The sequence below is a fragment of the Ambystoma mexicanum genome, chromosome 13 (genome assembly GCF_040938575.1).
Source record: "Ambystoma mexicanum isolate Mex_15411 chromosome 13, UKY_AmexF1_1, whole genome shotgun sequence".
In the NCBI taxonomy this organism is placed as follows: domain Eukaryota; kingdom Metazoa; phylum Chordata; class Amphibia; order Caudata; family Ambystomatidae; genus Ambystoma; species Ambystoma mexicanum.
In genome coordinates, this window is record NC_090938.1 from 787,692,101 (window position 1) to 787,711,314 (window position 19,214).

A 19,214-nucleotide genomic window follows, 5' to 3' on the forward strand; every position below is an offset into this window, starting at 1 on the left:
AACACTTTGATTCTAAAGCCTGATTGGCCAACTAAAATTACAAATGCCCAGGGATTGATATTGTCCCAATCAGAATACAGATGGCTTCCACCAAATATTGCATCCAAAAGTCTGAATCTTACAGAGTTCAAATGTATGAACTCTGAATAATCTGAGTTCAGGATATCACCCACAACCCCCCCCTCACATATAATCCCCTTTCAGCTGACTATAACTGCAAGGTTGACGTTGCAGGAGTTCCCTTGAAAGCTCTCCCCATTGTGTCTCTAGTGCAGTGTTGCGCATTGTGTCGAAACCTCCTCTATCTCAACATGTATTTGAGCAGGGCCTCCTAGGTCTTGATGACCTAGGGAGGGTCTCCATGTGCCACTGGTGTCAACTTAAGTCTCGTTCCACCGGTACCACTTGCCATGCCCCTTCAGTAAGTGCCCACTACTTGCAGCTCGCTGACCCTGGGGTCACAAGCTCCACCTCACTGAAGGTGCCCAGCGAGCCGAACATGTCTGTCGTTGCTTTCGGTCTAATGAAGAAGGGATGGGACCTAGACCTCTTGTCTGGACTGTGCCCTTTTAGGGAGGTACAAAACCAGATTTGCATATGGCTTTTCCCATTCTCTAATGCCACAGTGGGCTCAAAAAGTAGGGAATGGATGTTTTGCAGTGCATTTCCCAGTGGTTATCATTCATACATTAGAGCCCTCCCCTGAGGGCTGTAACTGCCATTATTTGCCCTCTTTCAAGAAGCTGAGAAGAATCAGGTGGCTAAGAACGTGGGCCGACACTACCAGTGAAAGCCTGCATTCTATGCTGCCTGATGGCCTGCTCCCCCGCCCGCCATCTTCTCCTCACCCGACTTCATTTTAAAAAAAAATCCCTCCCGCAATCCCACTTACCTTTTCGCTGCATCGGCGAGTCCCGCTGGCGCAGCTCCTCCCATCCCTGCTCTGGCCGCCATGGAAATGGACGAGGGGCTCCATGCGGGTTGAGGCGCAGGCTTAAAGGAATGAAGGTGATGACGGAAACCCAAAGGGACAATGGAGGAGGCACCCCGATAACTGGGGCAGGGGCCTTCCTCCTGCTGCTCTCTCATCCCTCCCACCCCTCAGGAGCAGGGGAGAGGGCGGAATGACTCCAAAAGAAGCTCCAAGCGCACCAAAAGCCCACAAGGGGCAAAAATGGAAAGGGGAGGAGCAAGGGCTTCATAAGCAGCGTGCGCCCGGCACAGGAGCACTTGCAGCTCTTCCAGCAGCGGGCCCCCGGCTCAGGAGCACTTGCAGCTCTTCCAGCAGCGGGCGCCCCGCACAGGAGCACTTGCAGCTCTTTCAGCAGCCGGGCGCCCGCCGACCAGGAGAGGAATTCGTTTCCCACCCACCCACCCTACAGGAGGAGCAGCTACGGCAGAGCCTGGACGTCGTTGTCCCAGGACGACAGTGCAGTGTTGTGGCGACCAATGATAAGAGACAGACTCCGAATGAGCCATTGCTAAACCGGAAGGGGCTTCGCTCACTCTGGACAGCACCTCCTGGGAGCCTAAACGGCGGGGGTGTCTGGCGGTAGCAATGTGGTCTCAGCTTCCCCCCAGCAAACAGCGCTCCCCCAGTCCGCAAATACCTGCAGGGGCAGGTGGTTCTCAGACTCGAAGGTCTTGGGGGAGATGGGCCTACGATGGACATGGAAAAAAGGGGGAAGCAGGATATGGAGCAGTCGCCGCACCTTTGGGGCTATTTTCAATATCTATTTGCTGTGGTTGTATATATGTGAACATAAATCTGCGGCCTTGTTATGCCAAACCAAAGGAAAATGTCTCATGCAGCAGCTTACTGGGGGGGAGGATAAGGAGCTTACAGGAATGAGAAATTGGTAATGCATATGGCGTAGCAAATGGACAAATGCCCGGGTTATGTCTGTGCAGTGCTTAGTAATAACATGGACAAGCAAAAAAGCATAGGTGGAGGCCAACTCGAAATGTAATGGGGCTTCTATTGGATTGTGTCTGAGCGTATGCTAAGGGCATTCTAGCCGGGCTGTAGGAGGCGGGGGGGGGGCGAGAATAGCGTGGGTGCCTGGGTGGGGATCAGTGGCTGAATAGGCAGTTGGTTGTTACATCTGCTGGGTCGTGGTGTTGGCGAAGGTAGTCAACCTGGGTTTGTGGGCCCCAGGGCCACAATGGCTGTGCAGCAAGTTTGGAGAAAGAGTGGGTGTGGCGGGCAATGATTATAGGCACAGCGCTCTGCGAAGCTTCAATACATCTTTCCTAAAGCAAACGCTGCACCCCACGCCTGCTTGAATTGCGTGGGGTGCCACGCCAGTGGTGGAGTGGATGCATTAGATCGGCGCTGGGGGCAGCCGGATTACTATAAATACCCTATTTATAAAATATCCAGCAGCGATACGCCTAATCCGTACGGCTCTGTTCTGGGCTAAGAGAATGAGTCAGGGGGGAAATGCAAAGCTAAGGGGCAGCTGAGTGCTGGGGACTTACCTGACAGGCCTGCAGGGCCTCTGCGTACAGGCGAGCGGTCACATCGATCTTTCCATGCCGGCCTGCCGCCATAGTTCTTTGAAGTTTAAATACTCATTGCTATCTCTCACGACCGGCCCATCTGAAGCGCATCTCTGATTGCTTCAAAGTGTGGCTTCTGGGTGAACGAAACACTCTTGGGAGCACAATAACACTAATAACAATCGGGTGCTGATGCTTTCGCATTAACAGGGGAACGGGGGGCGGTGCCACATTTTTGTTTTGATGCCTGGGGCGCTGCCGCTGCTAAGGCTGGCCCTGTTTATACCCTTACATAAGGACCATGCTAGAAGCAAAATGGTCAGTTGCGAGCACCCACCCATATGCAAATACTTAGGCCCTGATTCATGGAATTATTTGCGTGTAAAACGGGGATTTGCGTGCCAAATACTTAGGCCCTGATTCATGGAATTATTTGCGTGTAAAACGGGGATTTGCGTGCCAAATACTTAGGCCCTGATTCATGGAATTATTTGCGTGTAAAACAGGGATTTGCGTGCCAAATACTTAGGCCCTGAGTCATGGAATTATTTGCGTGTAAAACTGGGATTTGCGTGCCAAATACTTAGGCCATGATTCATGGAATTATTTGCGTGTAAAACGGGGATTTGCATGCCAAATACTTAGGCCCTGAGTCATGGAATTATTTGCGTGTAAAACAGGGATTTGCATGCCTTTCTGCCCGAAAATAATCCCTGTTCGACTAATGGGGATTTGCGTGCAGAATGGCATGATAATCCCCGTTTTTCATGCAAATAATTCCATGGATCAGGGCCTAAGTATTGATAATTTGCTCATAACTAGTATCCGCACATCTTGTGTTTTCTCAAGCCGTGTCACCTGTGTTAAGTTAGTAGACTGGCAAGAGGCCGCGACTCACCTTTGGAGCCAGGTCTTTTATGATTTCTGGGGGTTGGTTGCGCAGTCGTGTGGGTGCCATTTCCTGCCAGTGCCACCTCCAGGCAGACCTCGGTTAAAAGCTCCCCGTCTTCATCCAGGCAGGTCCATAGTCCCCGGTGCTCGGCGGTCAGCCCCTGGATAACTATCGCGCCATTTCTTAAATGTCGATTAATAAGGCTGTCATTGAGCCTGTGCCAGTTCACGAGCCAGCTGACCTTCCTGTTCTGTGTTGTCCCTTCTCCATTTCTGCAGCACGACAGTTTCATCGAATGGCCAAGTTTATCTGCGCCTTCGGCAGGTGTGGTTGTGTTACACACTGTGAGGAAAAGAGAACTGCCATTATACATCGTGACATCCTTCAGGTATGCACCCCTCCCTGTCTCTCGTCCCTCTACTGCCCCTTTCATAGACTCCGACACAGAGCTGTATCTCTCTGCCACATACACATCCCTCTCTCTCTCTTTGTCCCCCTCACATAAACTCTGACACAGAGAGCTTCTGTCTCTCTCTCTCTCTCTCTCTCTGCCTCTTTACTCCCACATACACCTCTCACCATTCTTTCTTTTTTTTCTCTCGACCAGTCTCTCTCTCTCTCGCCCCGCTATCTCCTCTGTCATAGACTCTGACACACAGAGCTGTCTCTGCCTCTTTGGTTATCTCTAATGCCTCATCTACTCTCACACCTGTCTCTCTCTCTCTCTCTCTCTCTCTCTCTCTCTCTCTCTCTCTCTCTCTCTCTATATATATATATATATATATATATATATCTATCTCTATCTCTATCTCTATCTCTATCTCTATCTCTATCTCTATCTCTATCTCTCTTTCAGTCCCTCAGACACACACAGCTGTCTCACTCTCTCTCTTTGGAGTGCTCTCCCTGCCTCACCTACTCTGACATACATCGAAACCCAATGCGGCGTAAAATCCAAGAGTTGCCTTGAGGGCAAAAAAAATCCCTAAATGTTCATGATAAAGAGTACCATGGATACCCTCATTACAGGGGGTAGGACACGTACCAGGAGGTCCTCAATGGGGGAAAAGAGAATAAGAGATATTTTTGCTAATTTAATGTAACTGTGTAGAAGAAAGTGTGATTGAAAAGACATTCAGCCTAAGACTGTGCACCAGGAGCAATGACACCTATTGTGAAAGACATACCAGGGTGGGGGTCAGAAACAGCCATCATTCACTTGTGAGGACCAACAGACTAAGGGCCCGATTCATGGAATTATCTGAGCGGAAAATAGGGTACTCTCGTGCGGAACTGCACGCAGATCCGCTTTCGTCGATTCATGGAATAGAACGCGCCATGCTTTTCTCTGACTTGCGTGGAGTTCAAGCGGGCTCGACACGTCTGTCTGAGCCGTTGAGTGCCTTGCGTGAGACTCCAAGCAGAGCATGGGCGTGGCTTGGACAGAGGGCTGGGAAGGGGACGGAAGACTAAAAATGGGTAAGAACTTGCAAAAAAGTGGGTGTTCCGAGGTACGGCCCCGCTCACAATTGAGCAGCACGAGACATAATCATGGATTTGACCGTGCAACGTATTGGCTAGGTAATGGCCACGCAAGTCCTTAACACGGTCCGCCACCCAAAGGCAGGTGTAAGTACACTTGCGTGTAAGATTTGCAGCACGCAGGTGGGGTTGCATGTTGGATTTCGTAGTGCGTGTACTCGATCGGGGTTCCGATGTAACTTAGGGGTACGGGTAAGCAGTGTAGCGTGGTGCAGGAAAGATTTAAGGGGGTTGACATGCAGATTTCCCAGAGTTATTGTTGAGTTACGATTTTTAATACGCATGTTGTTGGGGTGCCGGATACAGCTACAGGGCACCCCGAGCAGTGTCTCCGAGTTGCAGGCCTGCTAACGGGGGACCCCGCCCACTGTTTGAAGGGTGCATGTATTCGTGCACAGGGGAGTGCACAAAGTTAGCTGTTCTGGCTGTTTATGCTTCGCGGTTGGGCATGCCGGGCGTGACTTGCGAATACGGTTACTTTGCGGTGTGAATTCCATGAATACGTGCGGCATGCATATTTCTTTCTGCGCGCAACCTCCCACAGTGTCCTTCTCGACACGCGGCCCTTACAGGATTTCTGCGCACATTTCCATGAATCGGGCCCTAAGTGTATTGTTGGTTGGATTTCATGTTCTGTTAATAGTGGTCGGGACAGAGCTCCGGTTAGTATAGGATTCTGGACAGAGGACTTTCTTGTTTTTTGTGAAGACACCTTGGCGAGCATCCTTTGGACATTTCCTTTATGGAGTAGAATCTTAGGCATAGGGACAGCTTAGATATGTGTTGGAAAACTAAAAGGAAATCAGTTACAATACCACCTTGCCCATCTCATGATTCCGACATACAGCACCCTCTACTGGACAGTTTCTCATTTCCTTATGACCATTTCCTGGAAATAATTAGTGCGTGTCTGTTAGAAATCAGTGCATACTTTTAGTCCATTGAAATACATGTTATATTTTGTCCAGGCTCAGACTGGCCTATAGGGCAATTGTAAAAGGGAAAAGAGGACAGTAGAAGCACACCCTATTTAAACAGATAAAGAATAGTGTGTAACAAAGTCTAGGAAGTAGGTAAATTACTGAAAGAAAATTTTCAAGGTGCAGGGGAGAGAAATGCAACCTTGACACCTAGGTTGAGCTAAGTACTAGAAACAACAAACGAGTTCCCAATTTGGGAACTCCCGTCCCCCTGCACACTTATGTATGTCTGGAATACCAGACCGACAATTCATAATTTTGAATAAGTCATATTTAAGAAAATTACATCTATTAGAAAAAGAACACTTTTGTAATAATGATCGTTCAGTCAATTTTGATCACAAGAATAAATCTTTGTTTTATTCATGATGGTGGAGCTGTGGAGGGCCCAACGCGTTTCGAGTGGTAACCCTCTTCATCAGGGGCAAGAACAAATTCTGGAAAACAATATATATACAATATTTACATTCAAAAAGTTTGACATTCAAAACATTTTTTTGGGGAAAAAACAGTTTTATACACAACAGCCTTAAGTGAAATATACCCGTGTACTAGGAGATATTATCTTCAAAAAACCTCAGTTAGAGACTCAAGACCAACATCAGTGTAGTGTGGAAATTCAATCCCGATAGAACGGAGTTTAGTAAATGTCAAAATTCACGACTAGTGCGGTGAAGTAGGGTTCCCTGTCTATTTATTGGACAACTTAAATGGTGATGGAAAAGCATCGTAAAAGGAAAAAAAATCACATTAATGGTAATACCAATAACTGCGGCAATGTGTTTATTTAGGGAATAGAGATTATAAGAATCAACTATGGAAGGTATATAATCCGACTCTGGAAAGTAAAGTCTAAGGAAAGTGCGAAATGCTAACCTTGTGATATATCTGTGGTTCATGAAGTGTAAGAGAAATCTTCAAGATCTTGGAACACAGGATGACGGTGCTCAGGGAATTCAGGGCACTAGACTCTCTACAACAGTAAGGAGTAATGTAATAGTTAGCTGAATCGAACTTTATAAATATCTAAAAATCATAAAAGGGTGATACTAGCACTCACTCAGAAATGAAGGGTGTTCCAAGCAGAAATGCAGAGTCCAGTAGGGGCAGTCTGCAAGACAAGCTAGGATAGCTCGGCCAAACTCCAGTGCAGGGCTGGGTTCAGCGATAAGTCTGCAAAAAGTAAGTTAACTAGTCAAGATAAAGGCTAGTTATTAAGAGGTAGAGTTATAGGAGCTCCTTAGAGCTCTGTTTCAGAAGTATCAAAAAATTAACAAAAAATTACCTGCAGCTTCCAGAGTTGCCAAAGGAATCGAGCAATCCGGAGAGGACATCAGATTCCCTTCACAACGCTCAGGCGACTTAAATACAAATCATGACGTCACTACGCGCAAGCGCGTGTGACGCAGTGGAGTAGTTAAAAGAAATCTATAAAGTGTTCAAAAATGCCGTCATGAGGTGGATTCAGAAGGAAAGCTGCTGCGCATAATCATTGCAGCAAGGTAAGTACTAAATAATAGAAGTTACTGAGAGTCACTTGTATTTTGTGGTGTTTACATAGTGACGTCATCACGCCAGCGCGTGAGTGACGTCATATGTAAACAAAGCACGAGTGAAGAGAATGATGTGATAGTTAAAAGAAATTAGTGGAAAAGGAAGAGGACATTAACAAGAGGTCCATCATCTTAATCACAAGCCCATAAGGTGCCCAGGTAATATAATAATCATGGCGGAACTAGTCGGCATAAGAAAAGAGGGGTACTCGAGACTATCAAAAGAGCTCATCAGTAGTTCTGGTCTCATAAGAGGGGGTGTCCTTGGTGAGTAGCTCACTGGAAATGCATACTACCCAAATGGACTCGAAGGTGAAAACAGGGGGGTTCCTTCACTATAATAAAGAGTGAAACCTTTGTGTACACTTAGGGAGATCATTTTGCAATAGTTAAATGTGGAACAATCAGGAGATACACCCATGAACTTCACATGTAATACCTTATAATAGTCAAAAACTCTAGTCAAACAAAAAAACATATTTAGTAATTGGTTAATTCTTCTGCCTAGGACCTGGTTCACATTCTGATGGGTGATCTAGAGTACAGCAAGTGTCTAAGTAGCAAATGTAAAACACTTTGTGGAGAAGAGAGGTAAAAGGACAGAGAGAACCTGTTTTCCATATATAAAGGGTCCCAAATAAAAATCTTTGTTGAGGCCAAGAGGTGACATGGCATCAAGTTTATGAATCCAATAGAATTCTCTTTGGGAAATTTTTTTGGATAGGTCCCCACCCCTTGGGAGTGGATGTATTACTTCCAATATTGCAAATCTCATTTGTGAGATGTTGTGGCTGTTGTCCCTGAAATGTCGGAAGACAGGAGATTTGGGATTTTTTGTTCCAATCTGGGACTTATGTTTGGTCCATCTTTCTTTCGCACGTCTACTTGTCTTGCCCACATAGTACTTGCCACAGGGGCATCTGATGGTATAAATGACATTTTTACATTCGCAAGTTGAGTAGTGATTCAGGGGGATTTATTTCCCATTGTTTGGATGCCTAATGTGGTCTCCCTTTATAACATTGGAACAATGCTGGCAATTAAGACATGGGAAGGTTCAATTTTTTTGTTTAGTGAGTATCCTCTGAGTAGATTTCTTTACTCTTTCTGCTTTGATCAGAGTGTCTCGGAAGTTTTTCCCTCTTTTGTATGCTAGCATAGGGGGGGGGTTGGAAATAGCCGATTCAAGTTGGGGTCAGATTTAATCAAATCCCAGTTTTTGGTAATAATCTTCTTAATTTGAAAGCTTTGTGCTGAATATTTTAAGGTGTAGATCAGATTGGATTTCGTTTGTTTGGTCTGTTTAGATAGTAGAGTTTCCCTTGGGTTAGCGGCTGTCCTTGAGATAGCTTGTGTAACCACTTCCTCTGGAAATCCTTTTTTCAAAAACCTTTCTCGCATATTCTCAAACTCAGTCTGAAGTCTTTCAGTATTTGAAGTAATCCGTTTAGCCCGTAAGAGCTGACTGTAGGGAAGATATTCCTTTAGGTGCTTTGGGTGGAAACTGTTCTAGTGCAAGGAGTTATTAACATCAGTAGGTTTTCTGTACATTGATGTTGTTAATTCCATGTTTTTCCATTCAACAGTGACCTTGCTGCAATGATTACGCGCAGCAGCTCTCCTTCTGAATCCACCTCATGACGGCATTTTTGAACACTTTATAGATTTCTTTTAACTACTCCAATGCGTCACACGCGCTTGCGCGTAGTGACGTCATGATTTGTATTTAAGTCGCCTGAGCGTTGCGAAGGAAATCTGATGTCCTCTCCGGATCGCTCGATTCCTTTGGCAACTCTGGAAGCTGCAGGTAATTTTTTGTTAATTTTTTGATACTTCTGAAACAGAGCTCTAAGGAGCTCCTATAATTCTACCTCTTAATAACTAGCCTTTATCTTGACTAGTTAACTTACTTTTTGCAGACTTATCGCTGAACCCAGCCCTGCACTGGAGTTTGGCCGAGCTATCCTAGCTTGTCTTGCAGACTGCCCCTACTGGACTCTGCATTTCTGCTTGGAACACCCTTCATTTCTGAGTGAGTGCTAGTATCACCCTTTTATGATTTTTAGATATTTATAAAGTTCGATTCAGCTAACTATCACATTACTCCTTACTGTTGTAGAGAGTCTAGTGCCCTGAATTCCCTGAGCACCGTCATCCTGTGTTCCAAGATCTTGAAGATTTCTCTTACACTTCATGAACCACAGATATATCACAAGGTTAGCATTTCGCACTTTCCTTAGACTTTACTTTCCAGAGTCGGATTATATACCTTCCATAGTTGATTCTTATAATCTCTATTCCCTAAATAAACACATTGCCGCAGTTATTGGTATTACCATTAATGTGATTTTTTTCCTTTTACGATGCTTTTCCATCACCATTTAAGTTGTCCAATAAATAGACAGGGAACCCTACTTCACCGCACTAGTCGTGCATTTTGACATTTACTAAACTCCGTTCTATCGGGATTGAATTTCCCGACTACACTGATGTTGGTCTTGAGTCTCTAACTGAGGTTTTTTGAAGATAATATCTCCTAGTTCACGGGTATATTTCACTTAAGGCTGTTGTGTATAAAACTGTTTAAAAAAAAAAAAGATTTGAATGTAAAACTTTTTGAATGTAAATATTGTATATATATTGTTTTCCAGAATTTGTTCTTGCCCCTGATGAAGAGGGTTACCACTCGAAACGCGTTGGGCCCTCCACAGCTCCACCATCATGAATAAAACAAAGATGTATTCTTGTGATCAAAATTGACTGAACGATCATTATTACAAAAGTGTTCTTTTTCTAATAGAGGTAATTGTCTTAAATATGACTTATTCAAAATTATGAATGGTCGGTCTGGTATTCCAGACATACATAAGTCTATAGGGCAATTGTCCCATGGCCGATGCAAAAACACTAAATTCCGCTGTGGGCCTATTTTTGTGGCCAATGTGGGCCAGTTTGATGAGTTACTTCACTATGCGGTTAATAGTTTTGACCAATATTCTTTAAATGCACAATTTGCATCACATTTTATCAAAAAACTCCACCCTGGCTACTATTCAAAGAGTGTCACAAAAGGAATGAACGATGGGCCACTTTTTCATTAGTGCCCGGGACAAAATGATGGGCCAGTCTGCCCCTGTCTTTGTCCTAGAATATCATAACTAGTTAATGTGTACTAACCAAGTCCAGATCCTAGGAGCTCCCTAAACCCAAACCCATAACACGCACACCATGTTCCTCCCTCTTTCTCTATCTGTCATCTCACAGAGGGTCACATACACATCTCTCTCTCTCTCTCTCTCTCTCTCTCTCTCTCTCTCTCTCTCTCTCTTTCTTGATGACTGTCTAGTCACATACACCCCTCTCACTCTATAGTCACATATATATCTCTCTCTCTTTCTGTCTCTAGTTACCCCTCACTCTCTCTCTCTCTCTCTCTCTCTCTCTGTTGATTGTTTTTTTTTTTATTTATTACATTTGGATATACGCCCAAACCTTTGGGTATCACGGCGTAGGTTACATTTGTCTTAGACATTTCAACTTGAAACAGTTACATACATCTTGGGTTTCTTGATCAGTTACATGAGTGTATAAAGACAGGTAGGTTACACAATTAGAGCTGGAGAAGACATGGCAAGATCATGCAACGCTGTTAAAATTTGTAAATTGCCAGGTTTTTAGTAGCTTCTTAAATTTCGGGAAGGAGGTTTCCTTGCTAAGGTGGTTGGGAAGCGAGTTCCAAATGCGCGGGCAGCAGTAGGGAAACTAGCGTTACCTGCTCTGGAGCTAGTGAAACGTGGGATGTGTAGGTGTATGTTGGCGCTGGATCTGAGAGTTCTGGCCGAGGTTTTGCGAGAAATGCAATGGCTGAGGTAAATGGGGGCACTATCAGATATACATTTGTGAGTGATGGTGAGAGTTTTGTGGAGAATTCTTGCTTGGACTGGGAGCCAGTGGGCATCTCTTCTGTGTTGAGAAATGTGGTCTCTTCTGTTTATGCCCCGAGCTGCTCTAAGGGCTTTGTTTTGAAGGAGTTGCAGTTAGTTTAAATTATTTTTTTGAAGTACCTAGCAGTAGGACGTTGCAATAGTCTAAATTGGTTAAGATAAGGGCTCTGGCCAGATTGAGACAATTGTCAGCAGAGAAGAGGGGCCTGCTTAGTGTGATGAGTTTTGCTGTGTGCGCCGTGGAGAAAGCAAGAGCATTGATATGCTTGTTCATTGTGAGACTAGAGTCACATACACCCCTCTCTCTCTAGTCACATACATATCTCTCTCTTTCTCTAGTTACCCCTCTCTCTCTCTGTCAATGACTGTTTAGTCACATACACCCCTCTCTCTCTAGTCAAATATGTAACTCTCTCTATTTCTGTCTCTAGTTACCTCTCTCTCTGTTGATGACTGTCTAGTCACATATACCCCTCTATCTCTCCTTCTCGCTCTGGTCACATGCATCTCTGTCTCTAGTTAATCCTCCCTCTCTCTCTGTCGACTGTCTAGTCGCATACACACCTCTTTCTAGTGACATAAACATCTCTCTCTCTCTCTCTCTCTCTCTCTGTTGATGACTGTCTAGTCACATACACACCCCTCTCTCCCTCTCTCTCTAGTGACACACACATCTCTTTCTTTCTCTAGTTACCTCTCCCTCTCTATCTCCTCCTCACTCTAGTGACACACACATCTCTCTTTCTCTAGTTACCTCTCCCTCTCTCTCTCCTCTCTCTAGTGACCCACACATCTTTCTCTAGTTACCTCTCCCTCTCTATCTCTTCCTCTCTCTAGTGACACACACATCTCTCTTTCTCTAGTTACCTCTCCCTCTCTATCTCCTCCTCTCTCTAGTAACACACACATCTCTCTTTCTCTAGTTACCTCTCCCTCTCTCTCTAGTGACACACACATCTCTCTTTCTCTAGTTACCTCTCCCTCTCTATATCCTTCTCTCTAGTGACACACACATCTCTCTTTCTCTAGTTACCTCTCTCTCTGTATCTCCTCCTCTCTCTAGTGACACACACATCTCTTTCTCTAGTTACCTCTCCCTCTCTCTCTAGTGACACACACATCTCTTTCTCTAGTTACCTCTCCCGCTCTATCTCCTCCTCTCTCTAGTGATACACACATCTCTCTTTCTCTAGTTACCTCTCCCTCTCTATCTTCTCCTCTCTCTAATGAAACACACATCTCTCTTTCTCTAGTTACCTCTCCCTCTCTATCTCCTCCTCTCTCTAGTGATATACACATCTTTCTCTAGTTACCTCGCCCTCTCTATACCCTTCTCTCTCTAGTGACACATACATCTCTCTTTCTCTAGTTACGTCTCCCTCTCTCTCTAGTGACACACACATCTCTCTTTCTCTAGTTACCTCTCCCTCTCTATCTCCTCCTCTCTCTAGTGACATACACATCTTTCTCTAGTTACCTCTCCCGCTCTATCTCCTCCTCTCTCTAGTGACACACATATCTCTCTTTCTCTAGTTACCTCTCCCTCTCTCTCTAGTGACACACACATCTCTTTCTTTCTCTAGTTACCTCTCCCTCTCTATCTCCTCCTCTCTCTAGTGACACACACATCTCTCTAGTTACCTCTCCCTCTCTATATCCTTCTCTCTCTAGGGACACACACATCTCTCTTTCTCTAGTTACCTCTCCCTCTCTATCTCCCTCTCTCTCTAGTGACACACACATCTCTTTCTTTCTCTAGTTACCCCTCTCTCCCTCTCTCTCTAGTGACACACACATCTCTTTCTTTCTCTAGTTACTTCTCCCTCTCTCTCTAGTGACACACATATCTCTTTCTTTCTCTAGTTACCTCTCCTTCTCTCTCTAGTGACACACACATCTCTCTTTCTCTAATTATCTCTCCTTCTCTCTCTAGTGACACACACATCTCTCTCTAGTTACCTCTCCTTCTCTCTCTAGTGACACACACATCTCTCTTTCTCTAGTTACCTCTCCCTCTCTATCTCCTCCTCTCTCTAGTGATATACACATCTTTCTCTAGTTACCTCGCCCTCTCTATACCCTTCTCTCTCTAGTGACACATACATCTCTCTTTCTCTAGTTACGTCTCCCTCTCTCTCTAGTGACACACACATCTCTCTTTCTTTCTCTAGTTACCTCTCCCTCTCTATCTCCTCCTCTCTCTAGTGACACACACATCTCTCTAGTTACCTCTCCCTCTCTATATCCTTCTCTCTCTAGGGACACACACATCTCTCTTTCTCTAGTTACCTCTCCCTCTCTATCTCCCTCTCTCTCTAGTGACACACACATCTCTTTCTTTCTCTAGTTACCCCTCTCTCCCTCTCTCTCTAGTGACACACACATCTCTTTCTTTCTCTAGTTACTTCTCCCTCTCTCTCTAGTGACACACACATCTCTTTCTTTCTCTAGTTACCTCTCCTTCTCTCTCTAGTGACACACACATCTCTCTTTCTCTAATTATCTCTCCTTCTCTCTCTAGTGACACACACATCTCTCTCTAGTTACCTCTCCTTCTCTCTCTAGTGACACACACATCTCTTACTCTAGTTACCTCTCCCTCTCTCTAGTGACACACACATCTCTTTCTTTCTCAAGTTACCTCTCCTTCTCTCTCTAGTGACACACACATCTCTCTTTCTCTAGTTACCTCTCCCTCTCTCTAGTGGCACACACATCTCTTTCTTTCTCTAGTTACCTCTCCGTCTCTCTCTAGAGGCACACACATCTCTCTTTCTTTCTCTAGTTACCTCTCCCTCTCTATCTACGCCTCGCTCTAGTGACATACACATCTTTCTCTAGTTACCTCTCCCTCTCTATCTCCTCCTCTCTATAGTGACATACGCATCTTTCTCTAGTTACCTCTCCCTCTCTATCTCCTCCTCTCTCTAGTGACACACACATCTCTCTTTCTCTAGTTACCTCTCCCTCTCTCACTAGTGACACACACATCTCTTTCTTTCTCTAGTTACCTCTCCCTCTCTATCTCCTCCTCTCTCTAGTGACACACACACCTCTCTTTCTCTAGTTACCTCTTCCTCTCTATATCCTTCTCTCTCTAGTGACACACACATCTCTCTTTCTCTAGTTACCTCTCCCGCTCTCTAGTGACACACACATCTCTTTCTTTCTCCAGTTACCTCTCCTTCTCTCTCTAGTGACACACACATCTCTCTTTCTTTCTCTAGTTACCTCTCCCTCTCTATCTCCGCCTCTCTCTAGTGACATACACATCTTTCTCTAGTTACCTCTCCCTCTCTATCTCCTCCTCTCTCTAGTGACACACACATCTCTCTCTAGTTACCTCTCGCTCTCTCTCTAGTGACACACACATCTCTTTCTTTCTCTAGTTACCTCTCCCTCTCTATCTCTATCTCCTCCTCTCTCTAGTGACACACACATCTCTCTTTCTCCAGTTACCTCTTCCTCTCTATATCCTTCTCTCTCTAGTGACACACACATCTCTCTTTCTCTAGTTACCTCTCCCTCTCTATCTCCCTCTCTCTCTAGTGACACACACATCTCTTTCTTTCGCTAGTTACCCCTCTCTCCCTCTCTCTCTAGTGACACACACATCTCTTTCTTTCTCTAGTTATCTCTCTTTCTCTAGTTACCTCTCCTTCTCTCTCTAGTGACACACACATCTCTCTTTCGCTAGTTACCTCTCCTTCTCTCTCTAGTGACACACACATCTCTCTTTCTCTAGTTACCTCTCCTTCTCTCTCTAGTGACACACACATCTCACTTTCTCTAGTTACCGCTCCCTCTCTCTAGTGACACACACATCTCTCTTTCTCTAGTTACCTCTCCCTCTCTCTAGTGACACACACATCTCTTTCTTTCTCTAGTTACCTCTCCTTCTCTCTCTAGTGACACCACATCTCTCTTTCTCTAGTTACCTCTCACTCTCTCTAGTGACACACACATCTCTTTCTTTCTCTAGTTACCTCTCCTTCTCTCTCTTGTGACACCCATATCTCTCTTTCTTTCTCTAGTTACCTCTCCCTCTCTATCTCCTCCTCTCTCTAGTGACATACACATCTTTCTCTAGTTACCTCTCCCTCTCTATCTCCTCCTCTCTCTAGTGACACACACATCTCTCTTTCTCCAGTTACCTCTGCCTCTCTCTCTAGTGACACACACATTTCTTTCTTTCTTTAGTTACCTCTCCCTCTCTATCTCCTCCTCTCTCTAGTGACACACACATCTCTCTTTCTCTAGTTACCTCTCCCTCTCTATATCCTTCTCTCTCTAGTGACACACACATCTCTCTTTCTCTAGTTACCTCTCCCCCTCTATCTCCCTCTCTCTCTAGTGACACACACATCTCTTTCTTTCTCTAGCTACCTCTCCTTCTCTCTCTAGTGACACAGACATCTCTCTTTCTCTAGTTACCTCTCCTTCTCTCTCTAGTGACACACACACATCTCTCTTTCTCTAGTTACCTCTCCTTCTCTCTCTAGTGACACAGACATCTCTCTTTCTCTAGTTACCTCTCCTTCTCTCTCTAGTGACACACACACATCTCTCTTTCTCTAGTTACCTCTCCTTCTCTCTCTAGTGACACACACATATCTCTTTCTCTAGTTACCTCTCGTTCTCTCTCTAGTGACACACACATCTCTCTTTCTCTAGTTACCTCTCCCTCTCTCTAGTGACACACACATCTCTTTCTTTCTCTAGTTACCTCTCCTTCTCTCTCTAGTGACACACACATCTCTCTTTCTCTAGTTACCCTCCCTCTCTCTAGTGACACACACATCTTTCTCTAGTTACCCCTCCCTCTCTATCTCCTCCTCTCTCTATTGACACACACATCTCTCTTTCTCTAGTTACCTCTCCCTCTCTCTCTAGTGACACACACATCTCTTTCTTTCGCTAGTTACCTCTCCCTCTCTATCTCCTCTGCTCTCTAGTGACACACACATCTCTCTTTCTCTAGTTACCTCTCCCTCTCTATATCCTTCTCTCTCTAGTGACACACACATTGTTGTGGCTTGTAGAATGTGGAATGAAGAGAGAATAGAACTAGAATGGGTATGCCAGGAAAAGGATTGAAGAGCAGTCAGTTAAGAAATGGAATAAAAGGAGTTGAGACATGAAGGTTGTCTCCTGGCATTATTTAATAGAAACATGGTGACTGTAATGATATAATCAGATACATAACATTTGGCGACGAGGATGGGATTCGAACCCACGCGTGTAGAGCACAATGGATGAGTTCCCATAAAGCGACAGGATGTGCTCTCAGTGAAAGAATGGTCAGCTACCAAGGAAAAGACTGCTTCCTAGGGTGTGAAAATTATAATTGTGTAAATGGAGAGGAGGATGGTGACATTGAAAGGGAAGTAGTAAAGTGGGACAGAGTTTGGACAACTGGTAAGAGGAAAGTTGAGGAACATGAGGAACATTTGATGGATGGGGATGAGAGCATGCAATGGGGTCAAAGGCAGCAAAGGAAGATGGTCAAGAAGATAGGCCTTAATGATGAGTCAGAGCCTCTCTTTGTGACCGAGTGTAAAGGGCCGTGATCATTGCAAGGAGAGATGAAGTGTCTGGGGATCGGTTCTTTCATGCATTGTTTCAAGATGATTCAGGTGGGGAAGAAGCATATGAGGAGAGAAGAAATGAAGAGGTGCAAGAGGAACGGGGAAATGAAGAACCTGTTGATGTCATGTCACTTAAAGACTGTGGACATTCTCCACCATGTGTAGCTGGTGAGGGAAGTCAGGGGACAGTCAATATTCGGCCCCAAAGAAATACTCGTAAGCCTGCACGCCTGATTGAGCAGATATAGAGGTAATCTTGCTGGACAGATGGGGAATGAACCCATATGATAAGCAAGGGGGGGGGTGTTGTGGCTTGTAGAATGTGGAATGAAGAGAGAATAGAACTAGAATGGGTATGCCAGGAAAAGGATTGAAGAGCAGTCAGTTAAGAAATGGAATAAAAGGAGTTGAGACATGAAGGTTGTCTCCTGGCATTATTTAATAGAAACATGGTGACTGTAATGATATAATCAGATACATAACACACATCTCTCTTTCTCTAGTTACCTCTCCCTCGCTATCTCCCTCTCTCTCTAGTGACACACACATCTCTTTCTTTCTCTAGTTACCCCTCTCTCCCTCTCTCTCTAGTGACACACACATCTCTTTCTTTCTCTAGTTACCTCTCCCTCTGTCTCTAGTGACACACACATCTCTTTCTTTCTCTAGTTACCTCTCCTTCTCTCTCTAGTGACACACACATCTCTCTTTCTCTAGTTACCTCTCCTTCTCTCTCTAGTGACACACACATCTCTCTTTCTCTAGTTCCCTCTCCCCCTCTATCTCCTCCTCTCTCTAGTGACACACACATCTCTTTCTTACTCTAGTTACCCCTCTCTCCCTCTCTCTCTAGTGACACACACATCTCTTTCTTTCTCTAGTTACCCCTCTCTCCCTCTCTCTCTCTCTAGTGACACACACATCTCTTTCTTTCTCTAGTTACCTCTCCTTCTCTCTCTAGTGACACACACATCTCTCTTTCTTTCTCTAGTTACCCCTCCCTCTCTATCTCCTCCTCTCTCTAGTGACATACACATCTTTCTCTAGTTACCTCTTCCTCTCTATATCCTTCTCTCTCTAGTGACACACACATCTCTCTTTGTCTAGTTACCTCTCCCTCTCTCTCTAGTGACACACACATTTCTTTCTTTCTTTAGTTACCTCTCCCTCTCTATCTCCTCCTCTCTCTAGTGACATACACATCTCTCTTTCTCTAGTTACCTCTCCCTCTCTATATCTTTCTCTCTCTAGTGACACACACATCTCCCTTTCTCTACTTACCTCTCCCTCTCTATCTCCCTCTCTCTCTAGTGACACACGCATCTCTTTCTTTCTCTAGTTACCCCTCTCTCCCTCTCTCTCTAGTGACACACACATCTCTTTCTTTCTCTAGTTACCTCTCCCTCTGTCTCTAGTGACACACACATCTCTTTCTTTCTCTAGTTACCTCTCCTTCTCTCTCTAGTGACACACACATCTCTCTTTCTCTAGTTACCTCTCCTTCTCTCTCTAGTGACACACACATCTCTCTTTCTCTAGTTACCTCTCCTTCTCTCTCTAGTGACACACACATCTCTCTTTCTCTAGTTACCTCTCCTTCTCTCTCTAGTGACACACACATCTCTCTTTCTTTCTCTAGTTACCTCTCCCTCTCTATCTCCTCCTCTCTCTAGTGACATACACATATTTCTCTAGTTACCTCTCCCTCTCTATATCCTTCTCTCTCTAGTGACACACACATCTCTCTTTCTCTAGTTACCTCTCCCTCTCTCTAGTGACACACACATCTCTCTTTCTCTAGTTACCTCTGCCTCTCTCTCTAGTGACACACACATCTCTTTCTTTCTCTAGTTACCCCTCTCGCCCTCTCTTAGGGGTTATACCTTAGAGCCTTTTTATGCTACGAAGTACACCTCTGACCACACACCACACAAAATAAAAGCAGAGAAATTAAATGTTCAAAAAAGCCAGGCATGAAAAGAGTGATGAGACACTTCTTGAAATTAGAAAACTGCGCACACAGGGTAAAATTGCGTGCTGTGAGTAGCGGCAACGGCAGCAAGAGAGGGCGCTCACCGGCCCTTCGAGTCCTTATAAGGGTGTGGCCAACATGCAGCACCCCTTCACCATGACGTTATTTCCGGGGCTGCCAAACATGTCCACACGGAGATGACGCAGAGGGCACGCATGGTGACCCCTAATGGTCGCCACTT

The 19,214-nt window shown here is 45.0% G+C and overlaps 1 protein-coding gene across 1 annotated transcript in view; it reads right to left on the bottom strand.

Moving 5' to 3' along the window:
- The window catches only part of MPIG6B (megakaryocyte and platelet inhibitory receptor G6b), a 130,353-nt gene that overhangs the window by 67,903 nt on the left and 43,236 nt on the right, over positions 1-19,214 (bottom strand). The window contains exon 3 of the mRNA XM_069635161.1: positions 3,401-3,736. Coding sequence (XP_069491262.1) covers positions 3,401-3,736 — 336 coding nt within the window. The remainder of the gene's footprint in view (positions 1-3,400; positions 3,737-19,214) is intronic.